Source organism: Phragmites australis, chromosome 1 (assembly GCF_958298935.1).
Source record: "Phragmites australis chromosome 1, lpPhrAust1.1, whole genome shotgun sequence".
Lineage (NCBI taxonomy): Eukaryota > Viridiplantae > Streptophyta > Magnoliopsida > Poales > Poaceae > Phragmites > Phragmites australis.
Window position 1 is genome coordinate 11917780 of NC_084921.1, and position 13801 is coordinate 11931580.

The window sequence follows — 13801 nt, forward strand, 5'->3', positions numbered from 1 at the left end:
GACAAATGAGTTGTTTGGAATTCTGGAGTGTTTTTGTTTCTGACATATTTCCTTCTTGATAGTCCCTCTTATCAGTGGTTGCTCTATTGATTTGTTGCGGTTGTTTCTTTCTGTGGTGGTAACTCAATGTCTTCTATCAGATTTTGGTACGATGCTTTGATCTAAATTGGTTAAACCTCTCGATGCTATAATCTTCACTGATTTACTTTTGAACTTTGGCTCCATGGGCTCTAGTGGCTTTGACTTATCTTATTATTTTTTAATTAATTATACAAAAGATTAGAACCTGGATCATCCAATTATGTAGCACATCGTATCTATGCAGCCTATAGTAGTCCATTTTAGATTTATTAACTTGTGTCTTTTATTCAATACAGATATAAATTTACTTTGTTATTAAGTTGTGAAAGGCTAGCCTATTTAACTTAAACAAATAAACGTGTTCATTGCGGACCCATTATAAATAACAACATATTGTTATTGAGCTATAAAAGCCCAGCCTGTTTAATTCAAACAGATAAACGAGTTCATTGCGGGTCCATTATAAACAAAAATAGATTAATGGATATGTTTTGTGGACCCAATAACAGAAAAACAACACAAATCATCATATTGGATCTTTTTGATGGGCCCGTTATGACAAATACAACTAATTACAGATCTAGTCGATGGATCTTCATCCAACAGTTGATTTTGTCGATTGAATCATATCCTGTTTTCAGTCGACTGAGAATTAGTCAGATCTATTATGTTAAAGATTTTTAGGTAATTGTTTGGTTGACTGTTATAATGGTGACAATTCATATTTTATTAATCACTGACACACGCCATTCACAAAGTTTTTTTACAAACTTTAACACACTTATAACTAATAATTTGTTCGCTACATTTTTACATCAAGCTTAACTAAAATTAGTCATCGTACCGTTAGACATGAACATGCCCTTAATTTTTTTCGAGAAAAATGGCGTCGTGCACGGTCCACTGCCCGATGACGCGCTCGCTGCCCCGGCCCCATGGTTCCTGCGGCTTTACGGCCACCGCCGCGCGCTTACGCCCAAAAAGAAACCCAAAACGATGGCACAGGCGCATCACGTATCCCGAGCAACCACCCACGCGGAGTGCGGGCGTAGGAATGTCAGTGGATCGCTCGCGCCGCGGTAAAACGGGCAAAGAAGCTGCGTCCTCTTCCCCACCCGGCTCGGGAAACGGCAGCTGGCGAGCTTGCCGGGAGGGCGAGAGGCAGGGCTGGGCAGGGGTCAAACGCCGCCCATCTCGCGCTCGTGGCTGTCGCAGTCTGCGACCTGGCACAGGAACGCAACGCGCATACTGATCGATCCCGCGCGCTTGTCAGAGCCGAGCAAAATAGCATCATTCACCTCCTTGCATTTGTGATTTCTGCGGCTCACTCCAATGTCTCGATATCGTACAGAGGGACGAGCTAGTTTTTGAGCCCCGTAATTCCTCGCAACAGGTTCCTTTGTTTGCTCCCTTCAACTATCAAAAACCGCTAAAAGTATCCCTGCTTCACTCTGGGTTTCAGTGCAGGTGCATCCCTATGTTCAAACCCTAGACCTAGAGTGACTTCTTACTCTGTTTTTCTCCTCCTTTTCCCTCCCTTTTATTTATTCTCACTCACCCATGACGTTGCATGCCATGCCCCACTGTGCCGTCCTGTTCTCCTTTCCGCTCCTCGGAACTAGCTACGTCAAGAGATTGGAGTACAGGGTATGTGCAGCCACGAATGCAACATCGGCACAGATTGAGGCGTAAATCTCGCGTTCATGCAGCTCCAAAGCCTTGCCGCCGCCGGAGACAATACGTTACCACACGGTCCACACCCATCAAAAGACGCTAGTATACAGTCGGATCTTTTCGGAGTTTCGACTTCAAGAAACCGTTGCTCAAGTTCGAGACTCCTCGTGGTCATCCGATTTCCCTTTTTTTTTTTCATAGTCATATGTTTGATCTAATCAAAGAACACAACGTTAATGGTCACGGCGAAAAATCACCAAAAGGCTTCATATTTATCTCATCGCATCTTTCTTGATCCAAGGAACACGTTGCTTGGTGCAGCACCGAGATAGCCCCCACAGTGCCCTCGTGCTCGTGCAGCTGTGCCTGATATGAACAAATCATAACGCCCTCGTCTCGGCTCTTACAACCGAAACCGAAAACAAAGCACGCAAGTTGGGGTCGCACGGCACAGCTAGCGAGACCGCCGCGTCACTGTCCTACTCCTGGCTGGCTGTGCGAGTGCGAGCTGGTGACCTCCTGACCTCTTGTGGCTTTGCTTTCGCGCAAAGCTTAGCTGCCGAAACGCCGGTCCATTGCTGAGGCTATAAAACGCAGCGCCGAGCCACCCGCTTAATGACACTGTCATCACCAGACACACTCGCAAACCAGACCCATCCTCCCCTGGCCTCCCTCTGTTCTCTCTCAAGATCCCCTGGCATAGTTAAGAAGAGAGAGAGAGAGAGAGGTGGGGAGATGAGGGGGCGACTGGTCACAGCGGCAGCAGGAGCAGGGGGGCGGTGGCGAGGGGGCGAGGTGACGGCGTGGTGGTGGGCGGCCGTGGTCCTCGGCTATTTAGTGAGCTGCGCCAGGGCGGGGCTGCTGGAGACCAACCCGGGCCTGGCCTACAACTTCTACCAGAAGAGCTGCCCCAACGTGGACTCCATCGTCCGCAGCGTCACCTGGGCGCAGGTCGCCGCCAACCCCGCCCTCCCCGGCCGCCTCCTCCGCCTCCACTTCCACGACTGCTTCGTCAAGGTCCGTCCGTCCGTCCGTCCTCGCTCCTCAAGAACCCATCCACCACCTGACCCCATTTCATTTCATTTGCTACTGCCATTAGAAGATGGTTTCGAGTTAAATTCGCCTGTGCATTTACTCTGTCGGCACGGCGCCGTGCCTGTTCTTCTCCAGAAAGAAACACACCGGGGGGGGGGGGGGGCTTCCGGCCTCGGTTTCTTCTTCCTCCAAGAATGTCGCATCTCTAACTGCATTGATCCACAGCATCAGTTGGATAGAGACGCTCAAATCAAACCAAGAAGCTATCATACAGATACAGGCGCCGGCCAGATAGATCTTACATACACGATACCGATACATACAGAATACTACAGAACAGATACCCTCTGCCCAGCCGCAGCAGGTTCTTACCGCGGGTGGGTTGGTACGTGACGTTACGTACTCGACAGTTGCTAGTAACACCTAAGGACAAGGAGCTAGTAGAGTAGTATTCAACTCCAGCTCGCTTCACTTTTCCTTAGTATACGTAAGCATTACGGCACCCTTCTTCTTTGGCCGGTTGGCAATAAGTAGATAGCGACACACCCAAGCAAAAAAAAAAAGACGGAAGATGTGTTCAGGGATTAATAAAATTTCATCGAAATTTCAATAAAATCTCGCAATTTTGGAAATTTTAGAAAGGAACAAAATATCTTATTCGAAAGAGAATGAAAAATAACTGAAATCTTAGTGAAATTTCACGAATTTTGGGTGAACGAAAAAAGTTATAAAACGGAATTGAAATTACTATCCGAAGGGGGAGCAAAGCGAATCTTGTCGATACCCCCCCTGGCTTTGCGTGCCCCGCTCACATGCGCGCCGAGCCTACTTACTGCCCAATGCACATCATCCGATCGGTGGCGCGCGACAGCTATCCAAGGCTGCCGCGCCCTGGTACGGCGGTCGCCTTGTCCCATGCGCCCGCAAAAGTTCAAACCCCGGGCGTACCACGCAACGCATGCGTGCCGCGTCCTGTCGCTGTCGTCGCTCGCGACGCGACGCCATGCTGTGCTGTGCTGTGCCGCGCCGCTGCTGTCGCTGTTGTCGTGATGAGCTTGTGACTGACCGGTTGCCTGTTCCGCGTGGATGGTGTCACAGGGGTGCGACGCGTCGATCCTGCTGGACAACGCGCAGAGCGAGAAGACGGCGGGGCCCAACCTCTCCGTCGGTGGCTACGAGGTGATCGACGCCATCAAGACGCAGCTGGAGCAGTCCTGCCCGGGCGTCGTCTCCTGCGCCGACATCGTCGCGCTGGCGGCGCGCGACGCCGTGTCGTACCAGTTCGGGGCGACGCTGTGGCAGGTGGAGACGGGGCGCCGGGACGGCAACGTGTCGCTGGCGTCCAACACGGGCGCGCTGCCGTCGCCGTTCGCCGGGTTCAACGGCCTGTTGCAGAGCTTCTCCAACAGGGGGCTCAACCTCACCGACCTTGTCGCGCTGTCCGGCGCGCACACCATCGGTGTGGCCGGCTGCTCCAGCGTGACGCCCAGGCTGTACCAGGGGAACGCCACCAACGTGGACCCGCTGCTGGACTCGGCGTACGCGAAGACGCTCATGTCGTCGTGTCCGAACCCGTCGCCGTCGGCGGCCACCGTCAACCTGGACAGCGGCACGCCGCTCAAGTTCGACAGCAACTACTACACCAACCTGCAGAATAAGCAGGGGACGCTGGCCTCCGACGCGGCCCTGACACAGAACGCCGCGGCCGCGCAGATGGTGGCGGACTTCACCAACCCCATCAAGTTCTACGCCGCATTCTCCATTTCCATGAAGAAGATGGGCCGCGTCGAGGTGCTCACCGGCACTAACGGCCAGATCAGGAAGCAGTGCCGCCAAGTCGGCTCCTGATCGCCTCGCCGGCAACACATTTTTCTGGGCTCCCTTTTGCGTTTTCTTGCCCCTCTCCCTCTCTCTCTCTCTCCGTTCATCGGCGCGGATCAATATATTTGTGCACCGTGATTCGGGTTGATCCACCCCGAGATCCATTGGTTTGTTAAGTGTTCGATTCGATCGTGGAAGCTGTAAGAATTAAGATTACTCGTCTTGGCATTGCCGCTCTAATCAAGGAATGCGGTTCATCAGTTCCTCTGCTTTTTTCTTCGATTCACAGAAGGCAATGGTGATTAGCGAACTGAGCGCGATTAAGAAACAGCAACTTTATGCGATTCAAGGTTTGTTTATGTACGACCACTAGCGACCTTCGAGATTTAAGCATTACCGCGCCACTAGCATTGATCCCACCATCAGCTGCCTCTCAACCTCACTTCTGAGCGCGCAAGATTTTTTTTATGTGCATGTGATGTAGAAGTCGAAAATATTCTCTTACGCAATATATCATTTTGATGAACGAAGAGAGCCAATAAATATTTTATTTTTGAAAAAATGTTAAATATCTTTGCTGTTAAATACCGTGGAGACTTCTCGCGCATGGGTTGCATTTGAATGCTACGTACTACTTTATCACCGGTAGGGCACTGGTCAAGAACTTCAGATTTCGTAAAGTGGAGAGAGTCGACGAGATTCGATGGGGAAAAAAATCTAAAATTAGATAATATACATAAGTGTATTTACTGAAATAGATAATATATTATCGTATTTACAAATTTAGTATTCATATTCGACGCATCATTTACTGAAAATGTATTTTTGGTACACCGTACGCCGAAAAACTCATATTTAACATATTGTGTGGCGAATACGGCACTGTAGCCCGTATTCGATACACCGTGTGTCGAATATCAACCATATTCGGCACACAGTGTGACGAATACAGGCTACAATGCCGTATTCGTCACACGGTGTGCCAAATATGACCATGTGCCGTATAAGGGTTGCACAGCAGGTGTGCTGAATATGGCACTGTAGCTAATATTTGGCACATAGTGTATTGGGCTACAGTGACATATTCGGCTCACGGTGTACCAAATATGACTGGACGTGCGGTTTTTCGATGTACAGTATACTGAAATTCTATTTTCGTTAAATGATGTGTCGAATACGAATACTACAATTATAAAAACGATAATATGTTGTCTATTTCAATAAATACACTTATGTATATTGTCTAATTTTGAATTTTAGCCTATCCGGTGAGGACCATCATATCCAATGCAAAAATATAAACTGGTGGGTGGTGTACCAATCTCGGCCAAATTTGACCAATGCATCGTATTCAAGAGCAGCATGACCATTCACTGAACTGTGATGCAGAACTGAGCTCAGTAGCTCAAAAGGAGCAAGTTTTGCACTGTCACAGCCTTTTTTTCACATGAAAATTCTGTACCAGAGACCAGAGTGCCCTTTGAATTTGAACTGTGCATGTTTCCAAAATGAAAAGGAAGGTCTAGTTTCCTTCTGTGACAATCAAACATCTTTACTTGGTTCTCTCTCTCTCTCTCTGTCTGAAAGAGCAGTGCTCCTGCTCTGCTCATAGTTCAAAAAGGGAAAAGGAAAGAAAAAGATTGTCGGCGCAGCTAGCATGCTCCTCGATGAAACACTAGCAGGAGCAGTAATCCTAGCATAATCTACGACCTACTACGATATTCTCTGTCTGTTCCCTCCTCCATTTCTACTCCACCAGATACGGGGAGAAAAGCGACAAAGAGTTGGTGCCCAGTACCCCAGAGCTTTGCTCGTCTTTTGCACGGAGATTCCTCCTCGGCTCGGTCCTCCCCCCGCGCGAACTGGCCGGCCGACAGGCAGCTCGAAATGATTGATCTCGCCGCCCGGTCCCATGGCCCCATTCTCCGCGTCGGATCAATCAGCCCGGCCCCGGCCTATCAGGCATGGCATGTCGCCTGATGCCGATGGGCGGGGCAGCCAGCAGCTTCGCCCGTGACTCGAGGACATGAACATGAGCAGGCTGGACGTCCCACGTTCCGGTGTTGGATTTCCCGGTCAGGTCACTAGCGCACCACGGGATAAGATAGGAGGGGTCTTGTCGTGGCCGGGGAGGCCATTGTTGTTATTTAAACCTATCGATTTGGGTTAATGGTGCCCACTATGCTATCGCCCGGTTGGAATTCTCACGTGTCAGCGGGACTCAAATCGTGGCCGGTAGACACCAAGACGGGTTAGTGACGACGGATCATGAAACATGCGTGGCGAGATTGCACTGCGAAGATCGTCGTACCGAAAACCTGAATCCATCGTCATTTTCTCCGGTCTGCGTCGTAGTAAAAGCTAGGCTACTGTTGGTGCAAGCTATTTTCGAGCTTTTTTAGTGGCCATAAAAGATTGATTTGGCAGATCTTGTTTTTTCTTTCTTTTTTGTGATGTCCCGATCACCCTATATATATATATATATATAACAACCTCTCATTTGGTGCTAGAGAGCTAGGCCATTGAACCTAGGCGTGAGGCCCACGGGCGCGTCGTTTTCGCCAGGTTGGGGGCCATTTCCGTGATCGGGCTGCTGCTGCTCCGGGTTCGTGCTGCATGCCGTCGCTCTCCACGGGGGGAAAGGCACATGGTGGCCAGCCTGCATCCTGTTCGCGAGTCGCGGGCGCACCGAGTGTTCGCCGCCTCACCGTTGCGAATCGCAATCAATCAATCGGAGACGGTTCCGGTGGAGAGGAGTAGGGGGATTTCGGCGGCTATCTGTACTTTGGATCGATAAGCATGAGCTTAACCGTTCTTGTCCTCGTGCTATGTTTCAGTGATGGATCAAAAACAAAATTTTAGAGAAACTTAATATCTTCTTCTTACTCATCTCTTTCCTCTTTTTTTTCTTTTTTTCTCTCCTCCTTTTATTCTCTTCTTCTTTCTTTCTTTATCTAAAACTTATAAGGAGAGTTTGGAGCTCAAAGGGTGCCCGAGGTAGGGGCTCAAGCTTCATCCCTCAATAAATCTGCTCATTCTATGTTCTACTTTAGATCTAAAATTAAAAATACTCAACTTTAAAAATTTATAAAACTAAAGTTATACAAAACAGGACACTGTCTCATGACGGCTTCAATAAACATACAAACCGCAATGGAGTAATTCGATCGTCAATGCTGCTTCGCATGTATGTATGGCGTCGGCTTTGTGCCTTTGCTAATTACTGCCACCCAACGTCACAACCAAAGCCTAACTAATCACGACTGGACGTCATCAACCTTTGCTTTTGTGCCCGTATCTTTCGAAACCAACAAACAAATAAGGAAAACAAAATCGAGATGGCCAGGCCTCATGTTAGGTCGGTCTAAGTCTGCGCTCAAGCACATAGCCTCTGATTAAAAATCCGTCTTTACCATTTCGAATTTCGAATCCCTGCTGCCAATGTATTGCTGCATTGTTACCTTCACGCGATCAATAATCTCAGGGTGTGCCAACACTGAAGGCCACCTCCTGATGATGATGGCAATGGGTGAGCTTTTTATAGAAAACAACAAAAAGGGCTTTTATAGAAAACATTGGTGGAGGTAGTTGTATCTCATACTCATCAGAGACCAAATTTTAACTTTTCATCTTGTGTGTCTTATTAAGATGAAATATTATTTTAGTAATAGATGACGTACACATCGACAACAATACGTATGCAGTGACTTTGTCAATTCTCAAATTCTGCATATCCGGTCTTCAATAGACAGAGTGTGCGCCTGTGTATTTTTCCAATTTTTTTTTAGTGTATTCGAGTCTTAGTTTGTAATGACATTACGTAATCTTTAATAAAGCTCTCTTCAGTCGCAAAAATAAAGAGTGTGCGCAAGTGTTTATGAGTTATACTAGTGTTTCTAAAAAACAAAAGGGCACACAAATTCTTAATCTTTAGCAGAACAAAACATGATTTTCGTTGGAATCTGTTTCATACAATATTCTCACTTGGCAAATAGCACCTTAAATTGGTTGCATGAATAACTTGCCATAAAAAAAGAATTTGAATACTATCCTTTTATTCTAAAATAACTCACCATCTCTACTGTTGAAGGAGACTAACATCATTCTAGTTGCAAGACGGTCCCCAAATGGATTCTTAAAAAATACTGAACTCATATTGTACTTTGAAACTGGAATATTAAAAAATCAACATGTAACCAAGACTTTTTAAAACTCCGCATAGAGACTCAGGGCTGAGGGACAAGAGGCGCATAGAAACAGGAGCCGCCGGCCTCACCTGCGGTGCAAAAACGGATCAAATATGGAGACGGATACATGTTTTAAAAATAGATATGGATACGAATTTGAACATTCTCGAATATGAATGTGGATAATGTTGTACTCAATATGAATATTCTACACCATAGAAAGATGACTCTAGCAACTTGAGGCTAAAGAGAAAGCAAGCAATAAAAAATGAATTGAGAGAAAGAAAACTTGATCTAGAAACACCTGTCGAATCCAAGATGAATATACAGAGCTGAAGTAGATGGGCTTACTCGTCATGTAAGCATGGTTAAAAGTCGATTCTTTAAATCTGGTGCAAACTGAAAGATTAATAACAAATATATAGTTCAAAATGAAAGTTATTATTAAATATGATTCAAAGTGCATCAAATATACTAATACATAGTCTAAAACGAAATTTACTTTTTCTTAAAAAGAGAAAACGACGAAGAATTTTCTGCAGAGCCCAAATGATTGGGCCGGACTCGTGCCCAGGCCGCGGACCTAACTGGTAACCCGATGACATCAAATTGGCCTCAGCCCGAGTTCTCGACCTCACCGATCTGCACGACCGTTGTGTTGAAGCACACGGCGCCGAGCCGCGTGCGCCCTCGTCTCTCGCCGACCATGGAGGCATGGACAATGCAATCATCTCAACAAACCCAAGAAGCAACAAGTTTACGACTCCTCTCCAGCTTGCTCTCCCACAAAGCTCGGCTCACCACAGACTGAATGTGTCCATGGCGGGTTGGCTGGCGGCGCAGGAGGCGCGGACCAAATTTAGCTCCCGCGGAACGGAGATCGATCGGAGCAACAGCCCGATCTATATACACACCGCGGTGGCCTCCCGGGGTGCAAAAATAGACAGTCGTTGCTGCTGCTCCTCCGAGCTTCTTTCTTCTTCTCCTTCCTTTCCTTCCTCGCAGCCGCGCGCGCGGAGGGAAGGGGAAGAGATTAGAAGGACGCGGGAGGAAGAAGACAACAGCCATCGTAGACTGTAACTAACTACATTAGCAATCAAGAGGAGAGGTTCGTATCGGCAGAGGGCGGCGGCGCGCGATTGGAGGCGACCGGCCGGCGGGGGGAAAGCTAGCTACCTAGCTTGCTTGCACAGTTGCACGCGGCCTTCTCCCTGCCTTGATCTGCTCGGTTCAACGTAAGGCATTCTTGTTCTTTGGGAGCTGCATTGCACGCCGCCGAGCCTTGATCCATGCCTGCCCCTGCCCTCGCTGCCGAGCCGCTCCCGTCGTCGTCGTCGTCGTGGAGCGGCTGCGATGGCTGCTACTGATTGATCGCCCTCTGGATGTAGCTTGCTAGCTCCCGATCGACATGTTGCTGTAACAAGCCTAAAACAGAAACCAAGGTACGCGTATCAAGATGCAATTCTTCTTCTTCTTGTTGTGAAGTGTGATTTTAGTACGTCAGTGATCTAACTGTGTCAGTTGAATGAATGCGCGCACGGAATTTGTGAGTAACCGGCCCCTGCCACTGGCTACTGCCTCGCCGCAACCGGCCACCGCCGGCGCCGGAGGCAATAACTGCTCGTTAGCTAGGATGGCAATCGCGGTCGGCCGCTGCCATGTAGTTCCTGAATATATATACAGATATAGGATCAAAAGGGAATCAGGTGTCACCAACTGTCATGTAGTTCCTGAATTATGATAAGACGTTTAACTTCATCTCTATTTTAATCTAGGAGCATATTTTCTCTCTCTTTTGTTTCATCCCTGGACTGGGAACGTGCTTTATGCTAAAAAATGCCTTCTATGACAACAAGGTATGTATCATATATTGGCACAGAGCAAGGATGCCGAAGTGATGTTGAAGATGGGAAGCACCACAGACAAGCGCGAACAGTATAGATTGATGAGAGATGCAATGGAAAAAAGGTTCATCCGGATTGCCAAAGGCTCACTAGTTGGCGGTGTTCGCCTTGGGATGTTTACTGCCACATTCTTTGGCATACAGAACCTTCTTATTGAGAATCATGGGGTACATGACGTCTTCAACATTGCTGGAGCTGGCTCAGCTACGGCGGCTACTTTTGGGCTTATCTGTATGTGTCTCACCATATTCGATCTTGGACTTTATTATTCAATGAAACTTTAAAGATTTGAGAATTTCAGTCATATGAAGACATTTAAATTTAATTCAGGTTTAACACTGTATGATTTGGGGTAATTAAAAATACTATAATTCACATCAAAAAAAGATTAAAATGGAATTAACAGTAGCATAGTAATAATTGGTATTTATATTCCTCTCTCATAATGGTTGCTTGTTAAAAGATTTCTGATGTAGGCTTAATGGTAATATTGTTCCAGGTTATTTTATTCGTCTTCATCTATATGATTGGCTGCCTTTGGAGGCCTTCTACAGTTATCTAACACCTAGGCATCTGATGATATGAACATCTTATACATGGAATTATGTAATAGAATTTGAAGTTAGTTCTAATTGAATTTTTGTGTCGCTCAATATTCTTAAGGGCCTGTTTGGTTCGCTGCCGCACTTTGCCACACTTTTTCTGGCAGCTGTTTGGTTTGCTGGCACAGTTTTGGCGTGCTATAGTTTTTCAGCCTTTAACCCCACCTCTCATAGATTAATTTCTTTGCCAAACTTTGCTTAAGGTGTGGCGAGCAATTTGTTTGCCACACCTTAGGCATGATTTTGCCAAAAATATGGTAACCTATGGTAATGAACCAAACAGGCTATGCCAAGCTTTGAATTTTTTCATGTCAATGCCTTGAACATACAGCTAGTTGGGTTGGGTAAGAAGTTCATAAAAAAATTGTTTGCTGGAATATCTTAGTTATTCTTGGTATCTTTGATGATGCTGTTTCATGATAATTTTCAAGATCTTCAGAAACTGTAAATATCTTTTTGGCTTTGTTGCCATTGCATCTCTTTTTTTTTTTTGAGGTGTCAACAGGGGTTTGCCCCCTCCTGAAATTTGCGCAGGAGCCTCTGCCAATTGTCCTAGGGGCAGTTCTCTGCGTCTCTTTTACTGCACCAGATAAATCACCATTTATTATATTATTTGTATTTACTTCTCATTCTAGCATGCAAATAATCAATGCTAACTTGGGATAGTATTTTGTATACTGAGTTCACTTGAACTGATGTTGGTATATCATCAGTGCCAGGTTCAATGATGTGGCGTGCAAGGGTAGCACTTGTCGGATCTGCTTTTGGTGCTGTATCCGCTTTTCCCCTTGGTATTTTTATCTCATCATGAATTCGATTGTTTAGTTCTGCACTCTGCACTAAAACTTTAAGTGGCATTTATTTGCTCACATTCTAAATTATGGGTTCGATAATGGAATATTCATAGATGTCCTAGAATGTTCCATGACAGTAATAAAACGTATTGAACCCTGCAAGTTAAATGATTGCTTTAGCATCTTTGGCAGCTGCCTTGCTCCATATTTGGAAGTAGCCCTCATGAACTTAAATACCATTTTGATATTTTTGCTAAAAGTTTGTTGCCCGATGGATAGCCTCTAGTGTCTGGGTTTTAGTTCTTCAGCTGACTGTTGTGGAAACTGGGTACTACTTCCTCAACATTTACACATTTGTGTCCATCTTCCAATGCCCCTTTTCATTTAGTCCAAACAACCGTTTATCTGTTTAGAATGTTCAAGAATTGGAAGGAGTGTTACTATAGGAAGTGTGTGCATGACAGTACGAGAGCAACTGGCACAAAATGTGTTTTTTGTAGGTCCTTTTTCACAACCTATATGATCATTGTATGTTGTGTCAACCCAGCAAAATTTATTGGTTGTTTCCTGTGGTTATTTGCTCATTTATCTGCCTCTTGTGAATTGGTCTACAGGCTGGATACAGTTGAAGCTTGAAGAAATGGTTGCAAAATCGAAATCGGCATCCAAATTGACAGAGGAGAAAGGAAACCAAAGCCGTGTGGGTGCTGTTATAGAATGACTTGAGGGCAGTCTGAAGAAGTAACATTTACCTTCAGTGGCCCTTTTCTCTTTTTAAGTTCCATAAAATGTAGCAATTACAAGAATTGTGCTCCACTGACTCAATACCTCTCAGTGTTGCCTTTCTTTTCCTTGTGTTGCTATACTTCTCATGTTAATGTCATCAAATTTGATGTATGGCACTTTTGATGTAGAATACGACTTGCCTGATCTGGGTTGTTCTGCGTTCAATTTTATTTCGTAATGTACATGATTTCATGTCTCCCTAATCCATGTGAAGGATGCAGTAGATTTAGCTTTGGCAATTGGTATCTTTCAGAAAATTGCAGTTCACCAGTTCTATTAAACTTGGTCTCAGTTACTGGTTCGAAAGATACAAGTGTGAAAAGCAAAATGTGTATTTTAATGCTGGAAAAAGCAATGTGGATGCAACTCCTGAATAGCTGGTTAAGTCAAGAATGTCATGTTACCGAATGTATTATAGCACCGAATTTAGAGCAATGCAGTTATTTACTGTAGAGCATCTCTACCTCACTGGTCACTGCAGAGTAACACAGACAACGAGTTCGGACTTCTGATATCACTGCCTGTGATTTCTTCATCCTTAATTGCCAGAACGAATATCGATTGCAGTTGCAGCTGGTGCAGCCGATTCTAAAGTATAGTTATCCAGGCGTCGCTCGTCAGCGTGTATGGCATGACGGTGAACACACTCCTTGCTGTTCACCACCTGTGCTCATATCCGCCCGGCGCGGTGCCTCCCGTGCTTAGATGCTTACGCTACTCCGCCGGTCATGCTTAGATCTGTCCTCTTGCCCTAGCTCCGCACCTGCTCGTCCGCCCTCAGGGCATAGTTCGAGCAAATCTGTAGGACGTCAATGGTGTTGCTGCCTTACTGGGGAGGTAGCTCGCGCTTGAAGGGGGAGCAAGAATCGGACAGGTTCTCGGTTGACTCGCTGTAGAGTCAAGTGGAGCGAGCTCGT

General features: G+C 46.2%; 2 protein-coding genes across 2 annotated transcripts; both read left to right on the plus strand.

The window, feature by feature from the left end:
- Nucleotides 1-2352: 2352 nt before the first annotated feature.
- Nucleotides 2353-4874, plus strand: LOC133909867 (peroxidase A2-like). The gene is made up of 2 exons (XM_062352413.1): nucleotides 2353-2772; nucleotides 3889-4874. The coding sequence occupies exons 1-2, from the start codon at nucleotides 2371-2373 to the stop codon at nucleotides 4636-4638; spliced, it is 1152 nt and encodes a 383-aa protein (XP_062208397.1). The 5' UTR covers nucleotides 2353-2370; the 3' UTR covers nucleotides 4639-4874.
- A 5612-nt stretch (nucleotides 4875-10486) lies between these two features.
- On the plus strand, nucleotides 10487-13055 carry LOC133887748 (uncharacterized). Its single transcript, XM_062327721.1, has 3 exons — nucleotides 10487-10933; nucleotides 12018-12095; nucleotides 12713-13055. Exons 1-3 carry the CDS (start codon nucleotides 10657-10659, stop codon nucleotides 12817-12819), a joined length of 462 nt encoding a protein of 153 aa, XP_062183705.1. The 5' UTR covers nucleotides 10487-10656; the 3' UTR covers nucleotides 12820-13055.
- The last annotated feature ends 746 nt before the right edge of the window (nucleotides 13056-13801 follow it).

What these genes read in the sequence shown, in the direction of transcription:
- LOC133909867 (XM_062352413.1), top strand. Translation starts at nt 2,371, where the DNA reads ATGACACTGTCATCACCAGACACACTCGCAAACCAGACCCATCCTCCC. An exon ending in TCCACGACTGCTTCGTCAAG is followed by an intron (nt 2,773 to 3,888) that starts GTCCGTCCGTCC and finishes ATGGTGTCACAG; the next exon opens with GGGTGCGACGCGTCGATCCT.
- LOC133887748 (XM_062327721.1), top strand. Translation starts at nt 10,657, where the DNA reads ATGTATCATATATTGGCACAGAGCAAGGATGCCGAAGTGATGTTGAAG. An exon ending in GGCTACTTTTGGGCTTATCT is followed by an intron (nt 10,934 to 12,017) that starts GTATGTGTCTCA and finishes GTATATCATCAG; the next exon opens with TGCCAGGTTCAATGATGTGG. An exon ending in TGTATCCGCTTTTCCCCTTG is followed by an intron (nt 12,096 to 12,712) that starts GTATTTTTATCT and finishes ATTGGTCTACAG; the next exon opens with GCTGGATACAGTTGAAGCTT.